Source organism: Scyliorhinus torazame, chromosome 15, assembly GCF_047496885.1.
Source record: "Scyliorhinus torazame isolate Kashiwa2021f chromosome 15, sScyTor2.1, whole genome shotgun sequence".
NCBI classification, from domain to species: Eukaryota; Metazoa; Chordata; class Chondrichthyes; order Carcharhiniformes; family Scyliorhinidae; genus Scyliorhinus; species Scyliorhinus torazame.
The window spans coordinates 178274206-178291635 of NC_092721.1; the positions used below are offsets into that span (position 1 = coordinate 178274206).

Here is a 17430-nt window from a genome sequence, read left to right on the forward strand (position 1 = left end):
CTGCGCCGCATCTGGGATCGCTGGCTGCTGAGCGGTGGAGCAGATCTGCAAAGGGCTGCGTAGTGGCCAAGCTTGCTACACTGTAGACACCAGCGTCCTTTTGCCGGACATTGCCGCTTTAAGTGGGCGGAGCCACAATTCGGACACATCATGACGCTGACTTCAGCACGTTCCGTGCGCCATTGCGCATGCCCGATGCGGTCGCTCGATGTACGCACCTGCGCAGTTGGTTTGTCGGTCTCGTCATCCACTCGGTCGTGGCGCGCATGCGCAGGGACCCGGGAAAAACGCGCGAAACGGCCACTCTCTTCGATGCTCAGGCCCTGCATCTATGCAATGGCCTGCCACCGTTCCGCCTCGTGGGAGGCCAGCTTCGCAGTCTCTGCCGCCCTGATGTGGGAGTAGCGATTCTTAGCATGCTCATGGACAACGCACGTCTCGATAGCGACAGGGAGGGTTAGCTGTTTGACTTCCAGGAGCTGCTGCCGAAGGGAGTCGGAGTGGACCCCGAAAACAATCTGGTCCCGGATCATGGAATCGGCTGTCGAGTCATAATTACATGACTGCGCTAGGATGCGGAGATGGGTCAAAAAGGATTGAAAAGGTTCATCCTTACCCTGAAGCCTTTGCTGGAAAACGTACCGTTTAAAGCTCTCGTTCACCTCAATGCCACAGTGGCTGTCGAACTTCAGCAGGACTGTTTTGAATTTTGACTTGTCTTCGCCTTCAGTGAACGTAAGCGAGTTGTAGATGTGGATGGCGTGGTCCCCCGCTGTGAAGAGAAAGAGCACGATCTTCCTGGCGTCCGATGCGGCTTCGAGGTCGGAGGCCTCGATGTACCAGAGGAACTTTTGCTTGAAGATTTTCCAATTGGCGCCGAGGTTGCCGGAGATGTGGAGCTGCGGAGGAGGCTGGATGTTTTCCATGTCACCGGATGGCTGCTTGCAGGTCAAGGCTGATCCACTCGAGGTAAGTCCGTCAATTGTCAGTATCACTCCGTAGTACCATGATGTGTTAGGCAGGTTGGTTCGGTAGGGACTGCACTTGATGCAGTGATGCGAGAAACAGACCTCTAACACCGTTGAAGATCCAACACGGTTTTATTGAACAATCAAACTATTATACATACTCAGCTGTGGGTTGACACTATACTGAACTGACTGAAGACCTAGTACTAACCTGACCAAGACTTACTAGCTACCGCAAGGTGTTTGTAATGGCTAGCTCGTGGACTCTGACTGTCTCAGTGGCTGGGTCCCGAGAGAGCGGGAAACCTAGTGCCCTCTGGCTTTATAGTGATGGTGTCCTGTCTGGTGATTGGCTGCACTGTGCTGTGTGCTTACTGGTCATCCTGTGTGTCAATCACTGCCTGTCTGCACTTAATTATATACATGCGTGGATATTATGACAGGACCCTGGCGCTGTGAAGCAGTAGTGCTAACCACTGTGCCACCCACCCAATGCTTACAAAATAAATTAAGGATAGTATTAGATCCAAAGATGAGTCCAATAAAATGATTAGAAAAATAACAAGCTTGAGGATTGGGAGGTGTTCAGTATTCCGCAAAGAAGGCCAAAGAGATTGATTAAAAGGAGAAAAAGAGAGCATGAGAGGAAACTTGGAAGTAACATGGAAGTGGACTATAAATGCTTCTGTAAGTATATTAAAAGAAAAGGTTTAGTGAAGGCAAATGCAGGTCCCTTACAGTCCAGAACAGGAGAATTTAGAAAAGACAACAAGGAAACAACAGCAATTAAACAACTACTTTAGTTCGGTCTTCATGGAGAAAGACACAAATAACATCTCAGGGTCTAGTGAGAAGGGGGAATTGAAGGACAATTGTGTTACTCGAGAAATAGGGCACGATATCCGAGGGTATCAAACTATTCGGAAGGACAGAGTGGATGGTAAGGGAGGTGGTGTAGCTCTGTTATTTAAGGATGACGTCCGGGCAATTGTAAGGGATGACATTGGTGCTATGGAGGATAAGGTTGAATCCATTTGGGTGGAAATCAGGAATAGTAAGGCGAAAAAGTCACTGATAGGAGTAGTCTATAGGCCACCAAATAGTAACATTATGGTGGGGCAGGCAATAAACAAAGAAATAACTGATGCATGTATAAATGGTACAGCAGTTATCATGGGGGATTTTAATCTACATGTCGATTGGTTTAACCAGGTCGGTCAAGGCAGCCTTGAGGGGGGGTTTATAGAATGTATCCGCGATAGTTTCCTGGAACAGTATGTAATGGAACCTACGAGGGAACAAGCGGTCCTAGATCTGGTCCTGTGTAATGTGACAGGATTGATTAATGATCTCATAGCTAGGGATCCTCTCGGAAGGAGCGATCATAATATGGTGGAATTTAAAATACAGATGGAGGGTGAGAAGGTAAAATCAAACACTAGTGTTTTGTGCTTAAACAAAGGAGATTACAATGGGATGAGAGAAGAGCTAGCTAAGGTAGACTGGGAGCAAAGACTTTATGGTGAAACAGTTGAGGAACAGTGAAGAACCTTCCACTGATTTTTCACAGTGCTCAGCAAAGTTTTATACCAACAAAAAGGAAGGACGGTAGAAAGAGGGAAAATCGACCATGGATATCTAAGGAAATGAGGGAGAGTATCAAATTGAAGGAAAAAGCATACAAAGTGGCAAAGATTAGTGGGAGACTAGAGGACTGGGAAATCTTTAGGGGACAACAGAAAGCTACTAAAAAAGCTATAAAGAAGAGTAAGATAGATTATGAGAGTACACTTGCTCAGAATATAAAAACAGATAGTAAAAGTTTCTACAAATATATAAAACAAAAAAGAGTGGCTAAGGTAAATATTGGTCATTTAGAGATGAGAAGGGAGATTTAATAATGGGAGATGAGGAAATGGCTGAGGAACTGAACAGGTTTTTTGGGTCGGTTCTTCACAGTGGAAGACACAAATAACATGCCAGTGACTGATAGAAATGAGGCTATGACAGGTGAGGGCCTTGAGATGATTGTCATCACTCAGGAGGGGCTAATGGGTAGACAAGTCTCCTGGCCCTGATGGAATGCATCCCAGAGTGCTAAAAGAGATGGCTAGGGAAATTGCAAATGCCCTAGTGATAATTTATCAAAATTCACTGGACTCTGGGGTGGTCCCAGCGGATTGGAAATTAGCAAACGTGACACCACTGTTTAAAAAAGGAGGTAAGCAGAAAGTGGGTAATTATAGGCCAGTGAGTTTAACTTCAGTAGTAGGGAAGATGCTGGAATCTATCATCAAGGAAGAAATAGCGAGGCATCTGGATGGAAATTGTCCCATTGGGCAGACACAGCATGGGTTCATAAAGGGCAGGTCGTGTCTAACTAATTTAGTTGAATGTTTTGAGGACATTACCAGAGTGGTAGATAACAGGGAGCCAGTGGATGTGGTATATCTGGATTTCCAGAAAGCCTTTGACAAGGTGCCACACAAGAGGTTGTTGCATCAGATAAAGATGCATGGCATTAAGAATAAAGTAGTAGCATGGATAAAGGATTGGTTAATTAATAGAAAACAAAGAGTGGGGATTAATAGGTGTTTCTCTGATTGGCAGTCAGTAGCTAGTGGTGTCCCTCAGGGATCAGTGTTGGGCCCACAATTGTTCACAATTTACATAGATGATTTGGAGTTGGGGACCAAGTGCAATGTGTCCAGGTTTGCAGACGACACTAAGATGAGTGGTAAAGCAAAAAGTGCAGAGGATACTGGAAGTCTGCAGAGGGGTTTGGATAGGTTAAGTGAATGGGCTAGGGCCTGGCAGATGGAATACAATGTTGACAAATGTGAGGTTATCCATTTTGGTAGGAATAACAGCAAAAGGGATTTTTATTTAAATGATAAAATATTAAAACATGCTGCTGTGCAGAGAGACCTGGGTGTGCTTGTGCATGAGTCGCAAAAAGTTGGTTTACAGGTGATTAATAAGGCAAATGGAATTTTGTCCTTCATTGCTAGAGGGATGGAGTTTAAGACTAGGGAGGTTATGCTGCAATTGTATAAGGTGTTAGTGAGGCCACACCTGGAGTATTGTGTTCAGTTTTGGTCTCCTTACCTGAGAAAGTTACATACTGGCGCTGGAGGGTGTGCAGAGGAGATTCACTAGGTTAGTCCCAGAGCTGAAGGGGTTGGATTACGTGGAGAGGTTGCGTAGACTGGGACTGTAATCGTTGGAATTTAGAAGGTTGAGGGGGGATCTTATAGAAACATATAAAATTATGAAGGGAATAGATAGGATAGATGCGGGCAGGTTGTTTCCACTGGCGGGTGAAAGCAGAACTGGGAGGCATAGCCTCAAAATAAGGGGAAGTGGATTAGGACTGAGTTTAGGGGGAACTTCTTCACCCAAAGGGTTGTGAATCTATGGAATTCCTTGCCCAGTGAAGCAGTTGAGGCTCCTTCATTAAATGTTTTTAAGATACAGATAGATAGTTTTTTGAAGAATAAAGGGATTAAGGGTTATGGTGTTCGGGCCGGAAAGTGGAGCTGAGTCCACAAAAGATCAGCCATGATCTCATTGAATGGCGGAGCAGGCTCGACGGACCAGGTGGCCTACTCCTGCTCCTAGTTCTTATGTTCTTATGATTCTACGGCCATGTTGCTCTTGCTCGAGCAAAACAATGCTGGTGAATAGCGGGAGAGGCCAAAAACGAGAACCACCTCCCCAAATCTTGGACTCCAGGGTGCCATTGTTGCTGGGATTGGCTGAGTAAGGGCTGCTCGACCTTGTTAGCAGGGGGCTGGCGAGCACAGTGTCGGTGAAATGGCTGGCGAGCCTTCATTTGTGGCGAGAAGCCCGTGGGGCCTCATTAAGTGGACCAATTATTGCTGAATAACATTGCCGACCTCGCTGGGCCAAGCGCCGGGAAGCTTGCGGCAGTTCCCGCTTGCCACTACACTTCAAAATCTTTCCAAAGTGTTGGATAACTTAATAGACGGAAAGATGATAAGTGCCCAGAGCCTGATGATCTATTTCCCAGCATATTGATGGAGATGGCTATGGAAATAGTGGATGTGATCGTAGAATCACCAAATTTACAGTGTAGAAGGAGGCCATTCGGCCCATCGAGTCTGCACTGGCCCTTGGAAAGTGCACCCTACTTAAGCGCACGCGCCCCCCACCCGTAACCCACTTGGACACTAAGGGGCAATTTAACATGACCAATCCACCTAACCTGCACATCTTTGGACTGTGGGAGGAAACCCGGGCACCCGGAGGAAACCCACGCAGACATGGGGAGAAAGTGCAAACTCCAAACAGACAATCACATGAGGTTGGAATTGAACCCGGGACCTGGAGCTGTGAGGCAGCAGTGCTGACCACTGGGCCATTGTGCCACCCTTGATGCCACTATGATGATGACTGTCATCTTCCAATATAACAGGGAATTACAGACCGGTTAGCCTAACATCAGTAGTAAGAAATATGCTGGAGTCTATTGTAAAGGATGGGATAACAAACACTTAGAAATATATCAGCAGGATTAGACAAAGTCAACATGGATTTATGAAAGGGAAATCATGCTTGACAAAACTACTTTTTGAGGATGTAGCTAGTAGCATAGATAAAGCTGAACGAACGGATGTGTGTATTTGGCTTTTCAGAAAGCTTTTGATAAAGTCCCACAGAGGAGGTTAATGCGTAAAATTATTGGGGTTATATATTGGTAGAGTCTCCCAGGGGTTCGGGGTTCCTAGGTCGGGCTCTGGGCAGGGTGGTACCCTGGCAACCCCTGATGTCAGCCTGGCAGTGCCACCTGGGCACCTTGGTGCTGCCAAGGTGTCCAGGTGGCATTTTGCCCACGCCAGGGATCGAGCCCGGGAGTGCCCTGCCCCCTTATGAGGTGGGTTGTAGGGGGTTCGAGGACCGCTTTATAGGTGAGTTAAGGCATTGGGGGGATGATCCGGAAGCTGCAGTGGGGGATATAGAGATCCCCCGCTCTCTTCCTTTGATAGCAGGGTCATACTCGGCACTGCCAGCACTGAAATGAAATGAAAATTAAATGAAAATCGCTTATTGTCACAAGTAGGCTTCAAATGAAGTTACTGTGAAAAGCCCCTAGTCACCACATTCCGGCGCCTGTTCGGGAATTGCTGCTGGCCCTACTTGGTCTGCTTTCAAAGCCAGTGATTTAGCCCTGTGCTAAACCAGCCCCTTAGGGAAATACGCGGCTAAATTCACTTGACACAGAACTCTGCTCATATCCGTTAAATTGTGCCCAATATTTCCAAGTTTGTAGATGACATGATACTGGTGGGAAGGTGAGTGGTGAGGAGGATGTTAAGAGGCTTCAAGGTAATTTAGACAAGTTTGAGTGAGTTGGCAAAAGGTGGAAGATGCAGTATAACATGGATAAATGTGAAGTTATCCAATTTGGTCGGAGAAACAGAGTGGCAGAGTATTATTTAAATGGTGATAAATTGGGAAATGTTCACATACAAAGAGACCTAGGTATTCTAGTACATCAAACATTGAAAACAAGCATGCATGTACAGCAAGAAGGTAAGAAGACAAATTATATGTCGGCTTTCATTGCAAGAGGACTTATGAGTACAGGAACAAGCATGTCGTTTTGCAGCTGTACAGGGCCCTGGTGAGATTATACCTGGAGTATAGTGAGCAGTTTTGGTCTCCTTACCTTACCTAAGAAAGGATCTACTTGCCATAGAGGGAGTGCAGCGATGGTTCATTAGACTGATGCCTGGGATGGTATGAGAAGAGAGATTGGGTCGGCTGGGCCTAAATTCACTGTAGTTTAGAAGAATGAGAGGGCATCTCATTGAAACATACAAAATTCTGACAGGGCTGCACAGACTGGATGAAGGAATTGGGGGCGCAATTCTCCGATCGGGAGACTAAGTCCCGGCGCTGGAGTGAAAACTGGAGTGTTTCACTCCGGCGTTGGAGGCCGCTCCCAGCCCCCTATCCTCCCGTCCCCGGGGGGCTAGGAGCGGCGCCGCGTCATCTACGCGCACCGGGCCTTGCCGCCGCGTAAAAGCGGCTCCGCGAAAATGACACGGCCTGCGCCGCGTAAACGATGTCATCCGCGCATGCGCAGGTTGCCGTCCTCCCCGCGGCCACCCCGCAAGAAGATGTCAGATGGATCTTGCGGGGCAGCTGAGGAAAGGAGATCCTCCTTCAGAGAGGCCGGCCCGCCGATCGGTGGGCACCGATCGCGGGCCAGGCCCCTTTTGAGTCCCCCCCGGTGCAGGAACCCCCTCCCCCTCCCCACAGGCCGCCCCCCCCCCCCCCCAGCATTCCTGCGATGTTCCCTCTGGTAGCGACCAGGTGTGGACGGCAGCGGTGGGAACCTGTGGTGTTGGGCAGGCCGCTCGGCCCATTTGTAACGGGCGAGCGGCGATTCTCCGAGCGGCCAGCCTTGATTCTCGCCGCGCCGGTTTGGGGGGGGGCGGGAGAATCACGTGCGGGTGCCAGGGCGGCGTGGCGGGACTCGCGCGGTGCCCCGGCGATTCTCCCACCCGGCGTGGGGGGGGGGGGGGAGAATTCCGCCCGTAGTTTCCTCTAGCTGCAGGGTCTAAATCGAGGGGGTCACATCCTCAGGATACAGGATAGGCCATTTAGAATTAAGATGAGGAGAATCTCCATTCAGGGGGTGGTGAACCTGTGGACTTTTCGACCGCTGAAACGCACTTATCTAATTTAAAACTTTTTGGGTGCGATTCTCCGGTTTTGAGGTTATGTCCGGAGCATGTGTCTAGTATTACGACCACAAAGTCGGCGTTGCCCCCGCACCGATGCCCCGTCCGGTGGGGGGCTAGCGCAGCGCCACGTAAAACCGCCTGCTTTCCCTGCAGATATGGATGGAGAATTGCCGGGTCCATGGCCACGCATGCGCACGGTGGAGCCATGTGGCTGTCGAGCTCTGCACAACATGGCGCCACAATTATGGCGGGTGCTGGTTTCACGCGAAATCTCAATTCTCCGGTGCCTCAGCAGCGGCGTCAATGCGTTCCACTCCACACGTACAGTAAACATTGTTGGCATATCATTAATGGGCCTGACCCGGTATTCTCCGGGGCCTCAACGATGCTCCGCCTCCAATGGGGCAAATTCCCGACGGCGAGATTTGCTTCTGGTTTTAAAAATCATGAAACAGGCGCCGTGGCTGCTGAGGTAGAGAGACAGGGTACAGAAAGTGTCCAACATCGCCACAGTTGGCTGACTGTTGTGCCACTGGCCGGGGGGCTTCTTCCAGGGCTGGGATGAGTAGCGGGTGGGGGTGCCTAGTAAGTGGGCTGTGGGGTCGGGGTGGACGGGCTTCACACGCCGCTGACTGTCCACTGTCCAGGTCGTATGGGTGTCGTCCCAGCCTACACATCAGCGGGATGGGTGTGTAGTGTTGCTCTTTTTAGCCTTAGTTTTATTAGCTCTGATTATGTCACCTTTGCTCACGAGTCGCCAGGTATCTTTCTGATACCGCCACGTGGTTCAAGCTCGAGTTATGATTAATAAGTCAGCACACCGCTTAGTAAGATTGAAATCAACGGTCATTTATTATGTACAGCAATAGATACTTACACAATAAGCCTACTTTCTATATCAAAACCTACCACTACTGGCCAATACTTAACTTTTGGGGATGGCCCACCAGGTCAGGGAAACGATTGGTTTATCGAATTGGATCTGGCCTGCGGGATTCAAAAGGCTGATACAGGTCGATGGCTAGGAGTCTTTATAGGGTAGCGATCGCTGGAGTCAAACTTACAGTTTCTGGTCGATGTTCTTGCGAAGGTTGCGAGCAAGAGAAGAGGAGAGAGAGAGAGAGATCTGAACTTGGCCCCTCAATTTATAGGGCCCATGGGCTTCCCGCCTCTCGGGGCGGCCCTTCACCCTGAGTCCCAAGTGATTGGACTTGTTCCCAATCACTGGGTTCGATATGCTCCAATAATGGGGCGATTCCTCGATCGGGGGGTGGTCGTTCACCTGTCTTTGTTTTGGCCACTGCAGGCGCCGACAGGTCTGGCCCGGCATTCAATTGCTAATATGTTGCAATTGTTCCCGGGGATAGCCGATTAAACTGCAGATGTCTGTGTTGATGTGCTGCTAATAGTCGTAGGTATCGATCTGGGCCAACTTCCCCAGAGCCGAATACGCTATTCTGTCCGCAGCTGTCTGTTTGTGTCCTGTTGGCTGCTTTTCCCATCAGCCTTTTCGGTTAGCCATTTTATATCGGGTTTTGGCCAAATTAATCGGGAATCAGCCATTTTAGGTGGCTGCAGTAGCTCAACAAGTGACATCTTGTTGGTTGGGCTGATGTGTGTGGGGAATGAAGTGTGTATATGCGGCTGTACCTTGTCAGCATCCCAAGTGTCAATCATGGACCCGGCGAATCCTGCTCCGTTTCTCATTAGAATTGATTGTGTTCCATGTGGCACCGATGCTCGCCCCTCCACAGTCGCTGAAATGGTCCTGGTGCAGCGCCAGTTTTGCTGCATGGAAGTACGCAAATCCTGCCCGGCGTCATCACTTGGGGTGCAATTCTCTGGGAGAATTTCTAAGTGTGGTCGCGGGTGAGAATTGCCGCGGGCTTCCTGGCACTCGGACCAGTGAGACCGGCAACGCCATTCAACATTAATTGAACTACTTAACGAGGCCTCACGGGCTTCTCGCTGCAAGTAACTGCTTGCCAGCTGATTTTCGCTGGCACCGCCCTCGCCAGCGGAGGCTGGCAGACGCCGCAGAGATGAGGAACCACTTGACTCCACCTGGAGGACCTGACAAACATGAGTAGTGATTGCCTTACTGACTGATCCATCCCTCCCTCTGACCTCATGTCGATTCTCCTGCAGGTCCTCCAGCCGACGGCGCCGGCCCATCCTGGGCGGCCCCCTCTCCTGACTCCGAGGAGAACACCTTGGGGGGTGGAGGGTGGCACCACCAGGAGTGGGGTATTGTACGTCACATTAAACTCCGCTTTTGCACAACCAGTATGATGCCTCTGTTACTTTCTTCCGCAATGTTGACCGACCTCCGGACCCTATGCCCATCTCTCCAGGCACCTCCCCCTCCCCGTGGCGCTCACCCACCCTCCGACCATGTACATGTCCGCAAAGCTGTGTCCCAACCCCTGGGTGTTCGGATGTTGCTGCTGCGTGTGTGGTGTTGCCTCCCGCAGTGTTCAAACACAGTGTCCAGGCATCAGGGTGTGATTGGGATGCTAAGCAATGACTCCCACATGCTACATGGCCCGCCCACGCACTGGAATCCACTTAGCATGTGTGACGTGCTCACTTAACCCCAATTGCCAATTTCCTATTTGCGATAGCCTTTAGCCGCATGGCCAGAAGCCTCAGCAGTCGGTGGGGGTTACGGGTGATCGGTGGGGCAGATAGGCAGGGACAAGGGTTGCCCCCGGAACAGTTGCACACGATCCAGGGATTGGCATGTGGTGCCTCAGGCGGTGGCCCATCCCTGCGGAGGGTCCCAACCCTCAGCCGATCATCCCCCCCGCCCCCGCCTCTCCCTCCCCCCCCGGAGCACTGCCGTGGCAAGCCCAGCACCCCCGGGCTCTTTGCCTGTGGGCAAAGGTGGCTACTCACCACCTCGGCTCCTCACAGAAGCCTTTCCACATTCACATTTTGCAAGGGAAGTACTAATCGGCGCCAGCGTGACCACTTGCTGGGGAGGCCGCTGAATGACAGGAGGCTCTTGTTGATTGTATGGAAATGGGGCTTAAGTGGTGATGATTGGTTTCTCACCAGGCTACAGCGAGATCTCGATTTTGCTCAGGGGAACGGGTCGGTTGCATTGCAAGCTGTTTGGCGCCCGGCGCGGGTCTCGCTTTTGGCCTCTCCCGTTATTCACTGGCCTCGTTACGGTTGAGCGAGAGCGCGACGGGTCCGGAGAATCATGCCTTTGTCTCAGGAACTGAGAATTCCCTTGCATTTCTTTTCTTACGGCGAAGGTAGACATAGCTCTGTTACAGGAGACTCACTTAGACTCACTTAAGGAGCACAAAGTTAAGGCAGGAATGGGTGGGGGAAATCTTTTATGCTTCTTTCTTGATGAGCAGCAGGGGACTGATAACGGAGACAGATATATGACTGTTAAGGGTACATGGAGATACTGTCTCACTAATGAATGTGTGTGGCCCACCGAATTACTCCCCAGAGTTTATCATTCACAGGGCAGGTACAGCACAGGGTTTTTGGACTTTTTCTTGGACATTGCGGAGTTGGCCTTAGTTAATTCTTTTGTGGGAGAGACTTTAATTGTTATCTGAACCCTTTGATGGGCAAGCTCCCGGTTACGAGAAATCCCTCCTCCCCTCCACCCTGCAGCCTAGAGTGCTGGCCTCGGTGTGTGAGGAAGTGGAATAACTGGACATGTGCAGGACTTCGCATCCCAGAGATATAGAGATTTTACTTTTTTCTCAGCCCCTCATCAATGTCAGACTAGAATTGACTGACTACTTTTTTGTGCTTCGGGCTATCCTACATTTAGTGTCCTATTGCTCTATCGGTTTCGTTGTAATCTAGAACCATGCTCACATCTTCTTGGAATTTCTGGGCTCACTCTTTCATGCAAGCACGGGGAGAATGTGCAAACTCCACACAGACAGTGACCCGGTTAGTAATGCTTCCTTGTCATCCTTTAAGCAGCTAAGCCAACAATTTGACTTTTTAAAATATCTGCAACTCAGAGACTTTGGGCGGGATTCTCTGGCCACGCCTGCCGGGCGACCGGAAATTCCTGCCCAAGGTAAATGGACCTTTACATGGTCAGCGAACCACCCATGGCAATCTTGCGGCGGGTGGGGCTGAAGAATCCAGTCCTTTAACCTGGATAAGCCAACTCTGCATCTCAACACTTCTATTACCCCAGTGGAAAAACATCCTGATTTGTGTGGAGCCTAAACAGTGAATTAACAAGGTTAATGATGCCTCATGTTCAAGATCATGTGGAGGTACATTGGGTGCTGGATTCTCCACCCCAGTTAGCGGAATTCCTGATGCGGTAGAAAATCCAATGTCAGGGAAAAACTGGATTGGCGCCAGATTCTCCCGTGCCCCACTGGAGGCAGGACTGAGGTTCGCACCCAGCACTAATGACCCATTTTCAACCTATTAACGGGCCTGGGACCGGAGAATCCTCCTAATTAAAGACATCCCCCCTCCTGAGACCCTCTAATTAAAGAAACATCCCACCATTGACACCAACCCCCACCCCCCCCCCCCCCCCCCCCCCCCCCCCCGCAAAAGAGAGACCCCTGTCTGGAAGCTCCCCAGAAGAGAGCAGTCCAGGCACAGGCAGTGAAAAAAATCACTGGTTTAAAACTCACCTGTGTAATACACCTGTTGGCTCAGGCAGAGGAAGCAGCATCTATCAATTCCTGGAAAGAGCAATCCAGTCAGCTGGGTTTAAACACCCTCAGATCTTTGATCTGCAAGCCATTCGTTCATTTATCTTTGATATTGATTTTACTAGGCTGTGATTGACAGCTTCCACAAAAAAACAGCTGTCTGCATTGTTCCATTCATCTCCCTCCATGCTTGAAAGTAGTCAGCTGTGAAACTATCTGCAAAGTTTATATACATCAAGCTTTGATTGACAACTCCTGGGCCATGTCATAGAGTGTTAAGTGCTTTCACTGCTAACTACTTCAAAGTCATTCAAATGTGAAGGGAGGCTTTATCCTGAATAAGACAACCCTGCGTCTTAACTGCTCTATTTCCCTGGTCAAAACATCCTCATTGCTGCAGAGCCTAAACAGTAAACTAACAAGCTTTATGATACCGTGTGTTAGTACAGTGCGTACCTTGCAGGCTTGGGAAAAACAATTGGGACTGGATATACCTCCGCCTGCCACTAGTAGCAGAGTTCCCGGTGTTGCAGAGAATCCAGTGTCGGAGAAGAAAATGCTCCGGTCCCCCGCTGGCACCGGGATCGAGGTTTGCGCCCCACTCCAGAGGGAGGATGAGGTATATAAAATACTAAACAGGATTGATAGATTAAACGTAGTTAAAATGTTCCCTCTTGTAGGGCAATCTAGAATGAGAGGTCACAGATATTGGTTGCGAGGCGGCAGATTTAAAACTGAGCTGAGGAGGGAACTGCTTCTCACAGAGGGTGGTGAATTTGTGGAACTCAGGTAGATGAGTTTGAGACCAGGAAGAAATCAGCCATGATCTAATTGAATGGCAGGTTTGATAAGGTTCCCCATGGTAGGCTACTGCAGAAAATATTGAGGCATGGGATTCAGGGTGATTTAGCAGTTTGGATCAGAAATTGGCTAGCTGGAAGAAGACAAGGGATGGGAAATGTTCAGACTGGAGTCCAGTTACTAGTGGTGTACCACAAGGATCTGTTTTGGGGCCACTGCTGTTTGTCATTTTTATAAATGACCTGGAGGAGGGCGTAGAAGGATGGGTGAGTAAATTTGCAGATGACACTAAAGTCGGTGGAGTTGTGGACAGTGCGGAAGGATGTTACAAGTTACAGAGGGACATAGATAAGCTGCAGCGCTGGGCTGAGAGGTGGCAAATGGAGTTTAATGCAGAAAAGTGTGAGGTGATTCATTTTGGAAGGAATAACAGGAAGACAGAGTACTGTGCTAATGGTAAGATTCTTGGCAGTGTGGATGAGCAGAGAGATCTCGGTGTCCATGTACATAGATCCCTGAAAGTTGCCACCCAGGTTGAGAGGGTTGTTAAGAAGGCGTACGGTGTGTTAGCTTTTATTGGTAGAGAGATTGAGTTTCGGAACCATGAGGTCATGTTGCAGCTGTACAAAACTCTGGTGCGGCCCCATTTGGAGTATTGCGTGCAATTCTGGTCGCCGCATTATAGGAAGGATATGGAAGCATTGGAAAGGTAGCAGAGGAGATTTACCAGAATGTTGCCTGGTTATGGAGGGAAGATCTTATGAGGAAAGGCTGAGGGACTTGAGGCTGTTTTCGTTAGAGAGAAGAAGGTTAAGAGGTGACTCAATTGAGGCATACAAGATGACCAGAGGATTGGATAGGGTGGACAGTGAGAGCCTTTTTCCTCGGATGGTGATGTCTAGCACGAGGAGACATACCTTTAAATTGAGGGGAGATAGATATAAGACAGCTGTCAGAGGTAGGTTCTTTACTCAGAGAGTAGTAAGGGTGTGGAATGCCCTGCCTGCAACAGTAGTGGACTCGCCAACACTAAGGGCATTCAAATGGTAATTGGATAGACATATGGACGATAAGGGAATAGTGTAGATGAGCTTTAGAGTGGTTTCACAGGTAGGTGCAACATCGAGGGCCGAATGGCCTGTACTGCGCTGTAATGTTCTATGTTTTATGTTCTAATTGCCTACTTCTGCTCCTAATTCCTATGTTCCTAACGTTTTGGCCACTAAGGAGCAATTTAGCATGGCCAATCCACCTAACCTACAAATCTTTGGACTGAGTCGAACCTGGTTGAATGCCCTGGTCAACCGCGGGGCAGCAGGGGGTGGGGGCGGAACCTCCGTTAAGGAAAAAGGCAGACCGGTCAGAAATGCCAATTTCAAAGGTGACATCATCAGAACAGATGCAAATATTGTCGATAGGTGGGCTGAAAAATCTTCTCATTCTAGAAATGTTATGTTTTTATATCAGATTCTTTTTTACTTTTAGGACTTCTTTCAGAAGTGGATAAATCAAAATACTGAGAAAGCTCGATTCATGAAGAACATAACTGCACTTACTGCTGAGTTTACCAAAGGTGATCAAGGCAGTAAGGAATTGCATTTTGGACATGGGTTTGTGTCCTGTGATTCATATGCAATGGCTGCTGCAGTTGATGAATCTGTTGTCACTGAAGATGCGCAATATGGGGTAAGCGTGGAACTACATGGAACGATGACCAGAGGAATGATGGTTCTGGATACCCTCGACTTACTGAAACTGAAGCATAAAGCTACAGTCTTTTTGAAATGTGACATGGAAAAGTTTAAGCAGTTGTTGATGAATGCTCTGAAATAGGATGCTGCAGGCTTCAAATTAAAGAAAAGAGAAAGTGCCACGTGCCTTTTATGTAGTGCTAATTCTGGTAAATTTAATTCAAATTTAAACAATATGCTCATATATTCCGAATATTATCCAGCATGGGAGATCTTAGCTTCTCAATAGCACTTATTATATAACCTGCAGCTCTACAAAACCTTGGTAAGGCCACATTTGGAGTACTGTGTGCAGTTCTGGTCGTTTCATTTTAGGAAGGATGTGGAAGCTTTGGAAAAGGTGCAAAGGAGATTTACCAGGATGTTGCCTGGAATGGAGAGTAGGTCTTACGAGGAAAGGTTGAAGGTAAGGCCTTTTCTCATCAGAATGGAGAAGGATGAGGGGCGACTTGATAGAGGTTTATAAGATGATCAGGGGAATAGATAGAGTAGACTGTCAGAGACTTTTTCCCCGGGTGGAACAAACTATTACAAGGGGACATAAATTTAAGGTGAAAGGTGGAAGATATAGGGGGGATGTCAGAGGTAGGTTCTTTACCCAGAGAGTAGTGGGGGCATGGAATGCACTGCCTGTGGAAGTAGTTGAGTCGGAAACATTAGGAACCTTCAAGTGGCTATTGGATAGGTACATGGATTACGGTAGAATGATGGGATGTAGATTAAATTGTTCTTAATCTAGGACAAAAGTTCGGCACAACATCGTGGGCCGAAGGGCCTGTTCTGTGCTGTATTTTTCTATGATAAAATTAAGCAGTGGAAAATGAGAAAATAAGAAATTTGAATATCATGGAGGGTAATTTCATTATCTTTGCAAACTGGGAACTATTAAGTAGAGCTTTCCTTCGAGAAATGAAATGCATGGGGTAAGAAAAATTGACTGAAATGTATATTTTTGTCGCATATTAGGGGCGGGATTTACTGACCACCCCGCCGTGTGTCTTTCTGTGGGGGAGGCGGGCTGCCAGTAGGATCTACCAGTCTCGCCGCTGTCAATGGGATTTTCCGTTTGCCGCCGGGAAACACGTGTGCCGGCGTGGGACCGGAATTTCCCACCGGCGCAAACTGCCGGTAAATCCCACCCTTTATCATCGGAGTTTGCCCAGCCTCGGTTCATCTGCTGAGGATTAATTCATCCCCTTTGTGACCTTTAAACTTGACTATTCCAATGTTCCTCTGTTAACATCCCATCTTTCACCTTCCATTAACTGAAGGCCAACCAAACTTCCAATACCCGTTTTCTAACTCCCGCCAAGTGCAGTTCATCCATCACATCCATGCTTGCTGATCTATATTGGCTTCCGGTCAAGTAACACGACAATTTTGGAATGCCTATCCTTGCTTTCAAATCTCTCCCGAGTTCTGAAACCTTTTGAGATTTCTGCACGCCTTCAATTTTAGTCTCTTGCACACGGAGTTTCATCGCTCTATAATTTACAGACCTGCCTTCAGCTGCCTGTTCCCAAACTCTGCAATTCTCTCCCTATCTCTCTGTCTCCTCATTTTAAATCCTGTCCATTTGATCAAGCTTTTGATCACCTGTCCTATTATAGCCACATATGTCAGATGACAATGTTCCATTAAATGCCTTGAGATGTTTTCCGATATTAACGGCACTATATAAATGGAAGCTGTTTTTGTTGATTATTAAGATGTTAACTAACTCTTGATTATGCTTTTGCATAACTATTTCCTTTCTTTAATTTTCACGTTCTCTGAACCCTATGTGAAAACCAATATAGTTATGGAAACTGTCTGCATTTAATCTCATAAAGAAATATATTACACCGTTACAAATGTGGTGGTTGATTTATTGAATCTGGTGTTTAGCATTACATTGCAATGGATAAAAACACTCTGCGAATCAATAGGAAATAAATGTTGCATGCAACTGAACTGTTTAAAGTGTATTTATTTCTATTTAGCCCTGAATCAGTGCATTGAGGCTTATTCAAAAATTACTTCCTTAGTTCAGATAACCGTCAGCAGCTGAAGTTTGCACTAGACAGTATAGCTACTGGAATTTTTAAAAGTTGGTGTGATGTTCGCTGTTGAGTCCCTCAAGATGGTTAAAAGTCGTAGTGCTAACAAAGAACATCAAGCTACGTATTTCAAACAAAGCTAGTTTATTTACACTACTTTAAATGCATTGCACACCTTACTAAGTAATAGTTAGGAAAATAACAGTATTAAATCTATGCCACAGAAATCTATAAGAACTAACTATGATGTCTAATCTCTCTCTAATACAATGAACAATATATCTTAACCTGCCACTAACACCTTCTCCCAAAAGCCCAGGAGTCACAGTATATTTATATGACTACTCTGTGGTGCCATCTAGTGTTGAGTTACATGAACATCATCTTGTAAAGCCTTTACACTCCCTACATTATACATATCACTATCGTGGGGTCTAAAAATAACTGCACAGTTAATTCTTTAAGCCTAGACCGAGGTAAAAATATGACCTGTG

General features: G+C 47.8%; 1 protein-coding gene across 4 annotated transcripts in view; it reads left to right on the top strand.

Moving 5' to 3' along the window:
• Positions 1-16850, top strand: part of LOC140392027 (nucleoside hydrolase-like) — a 47976-nt gene extending 31126 nt beyond the window's left edge. For all 4 annotated transcript variants that reach the window (XM_072477201.1, XM_072477202.1, XM_072477200.1 and 1 more), the window contains one exon: positions 14632-16850. In XM_072477201.1, coding sequence (XP_072333302.1) covers positions 14632-14979 — 348 coding nt within the window. In that variant the 3' untranslated portion in view covers positions 14980-16850. The remainder of the gene's footprint in view (positions 1-14631) is intronic.
• Positions 16851-17430: the final 580 nt, after the last annotated feature.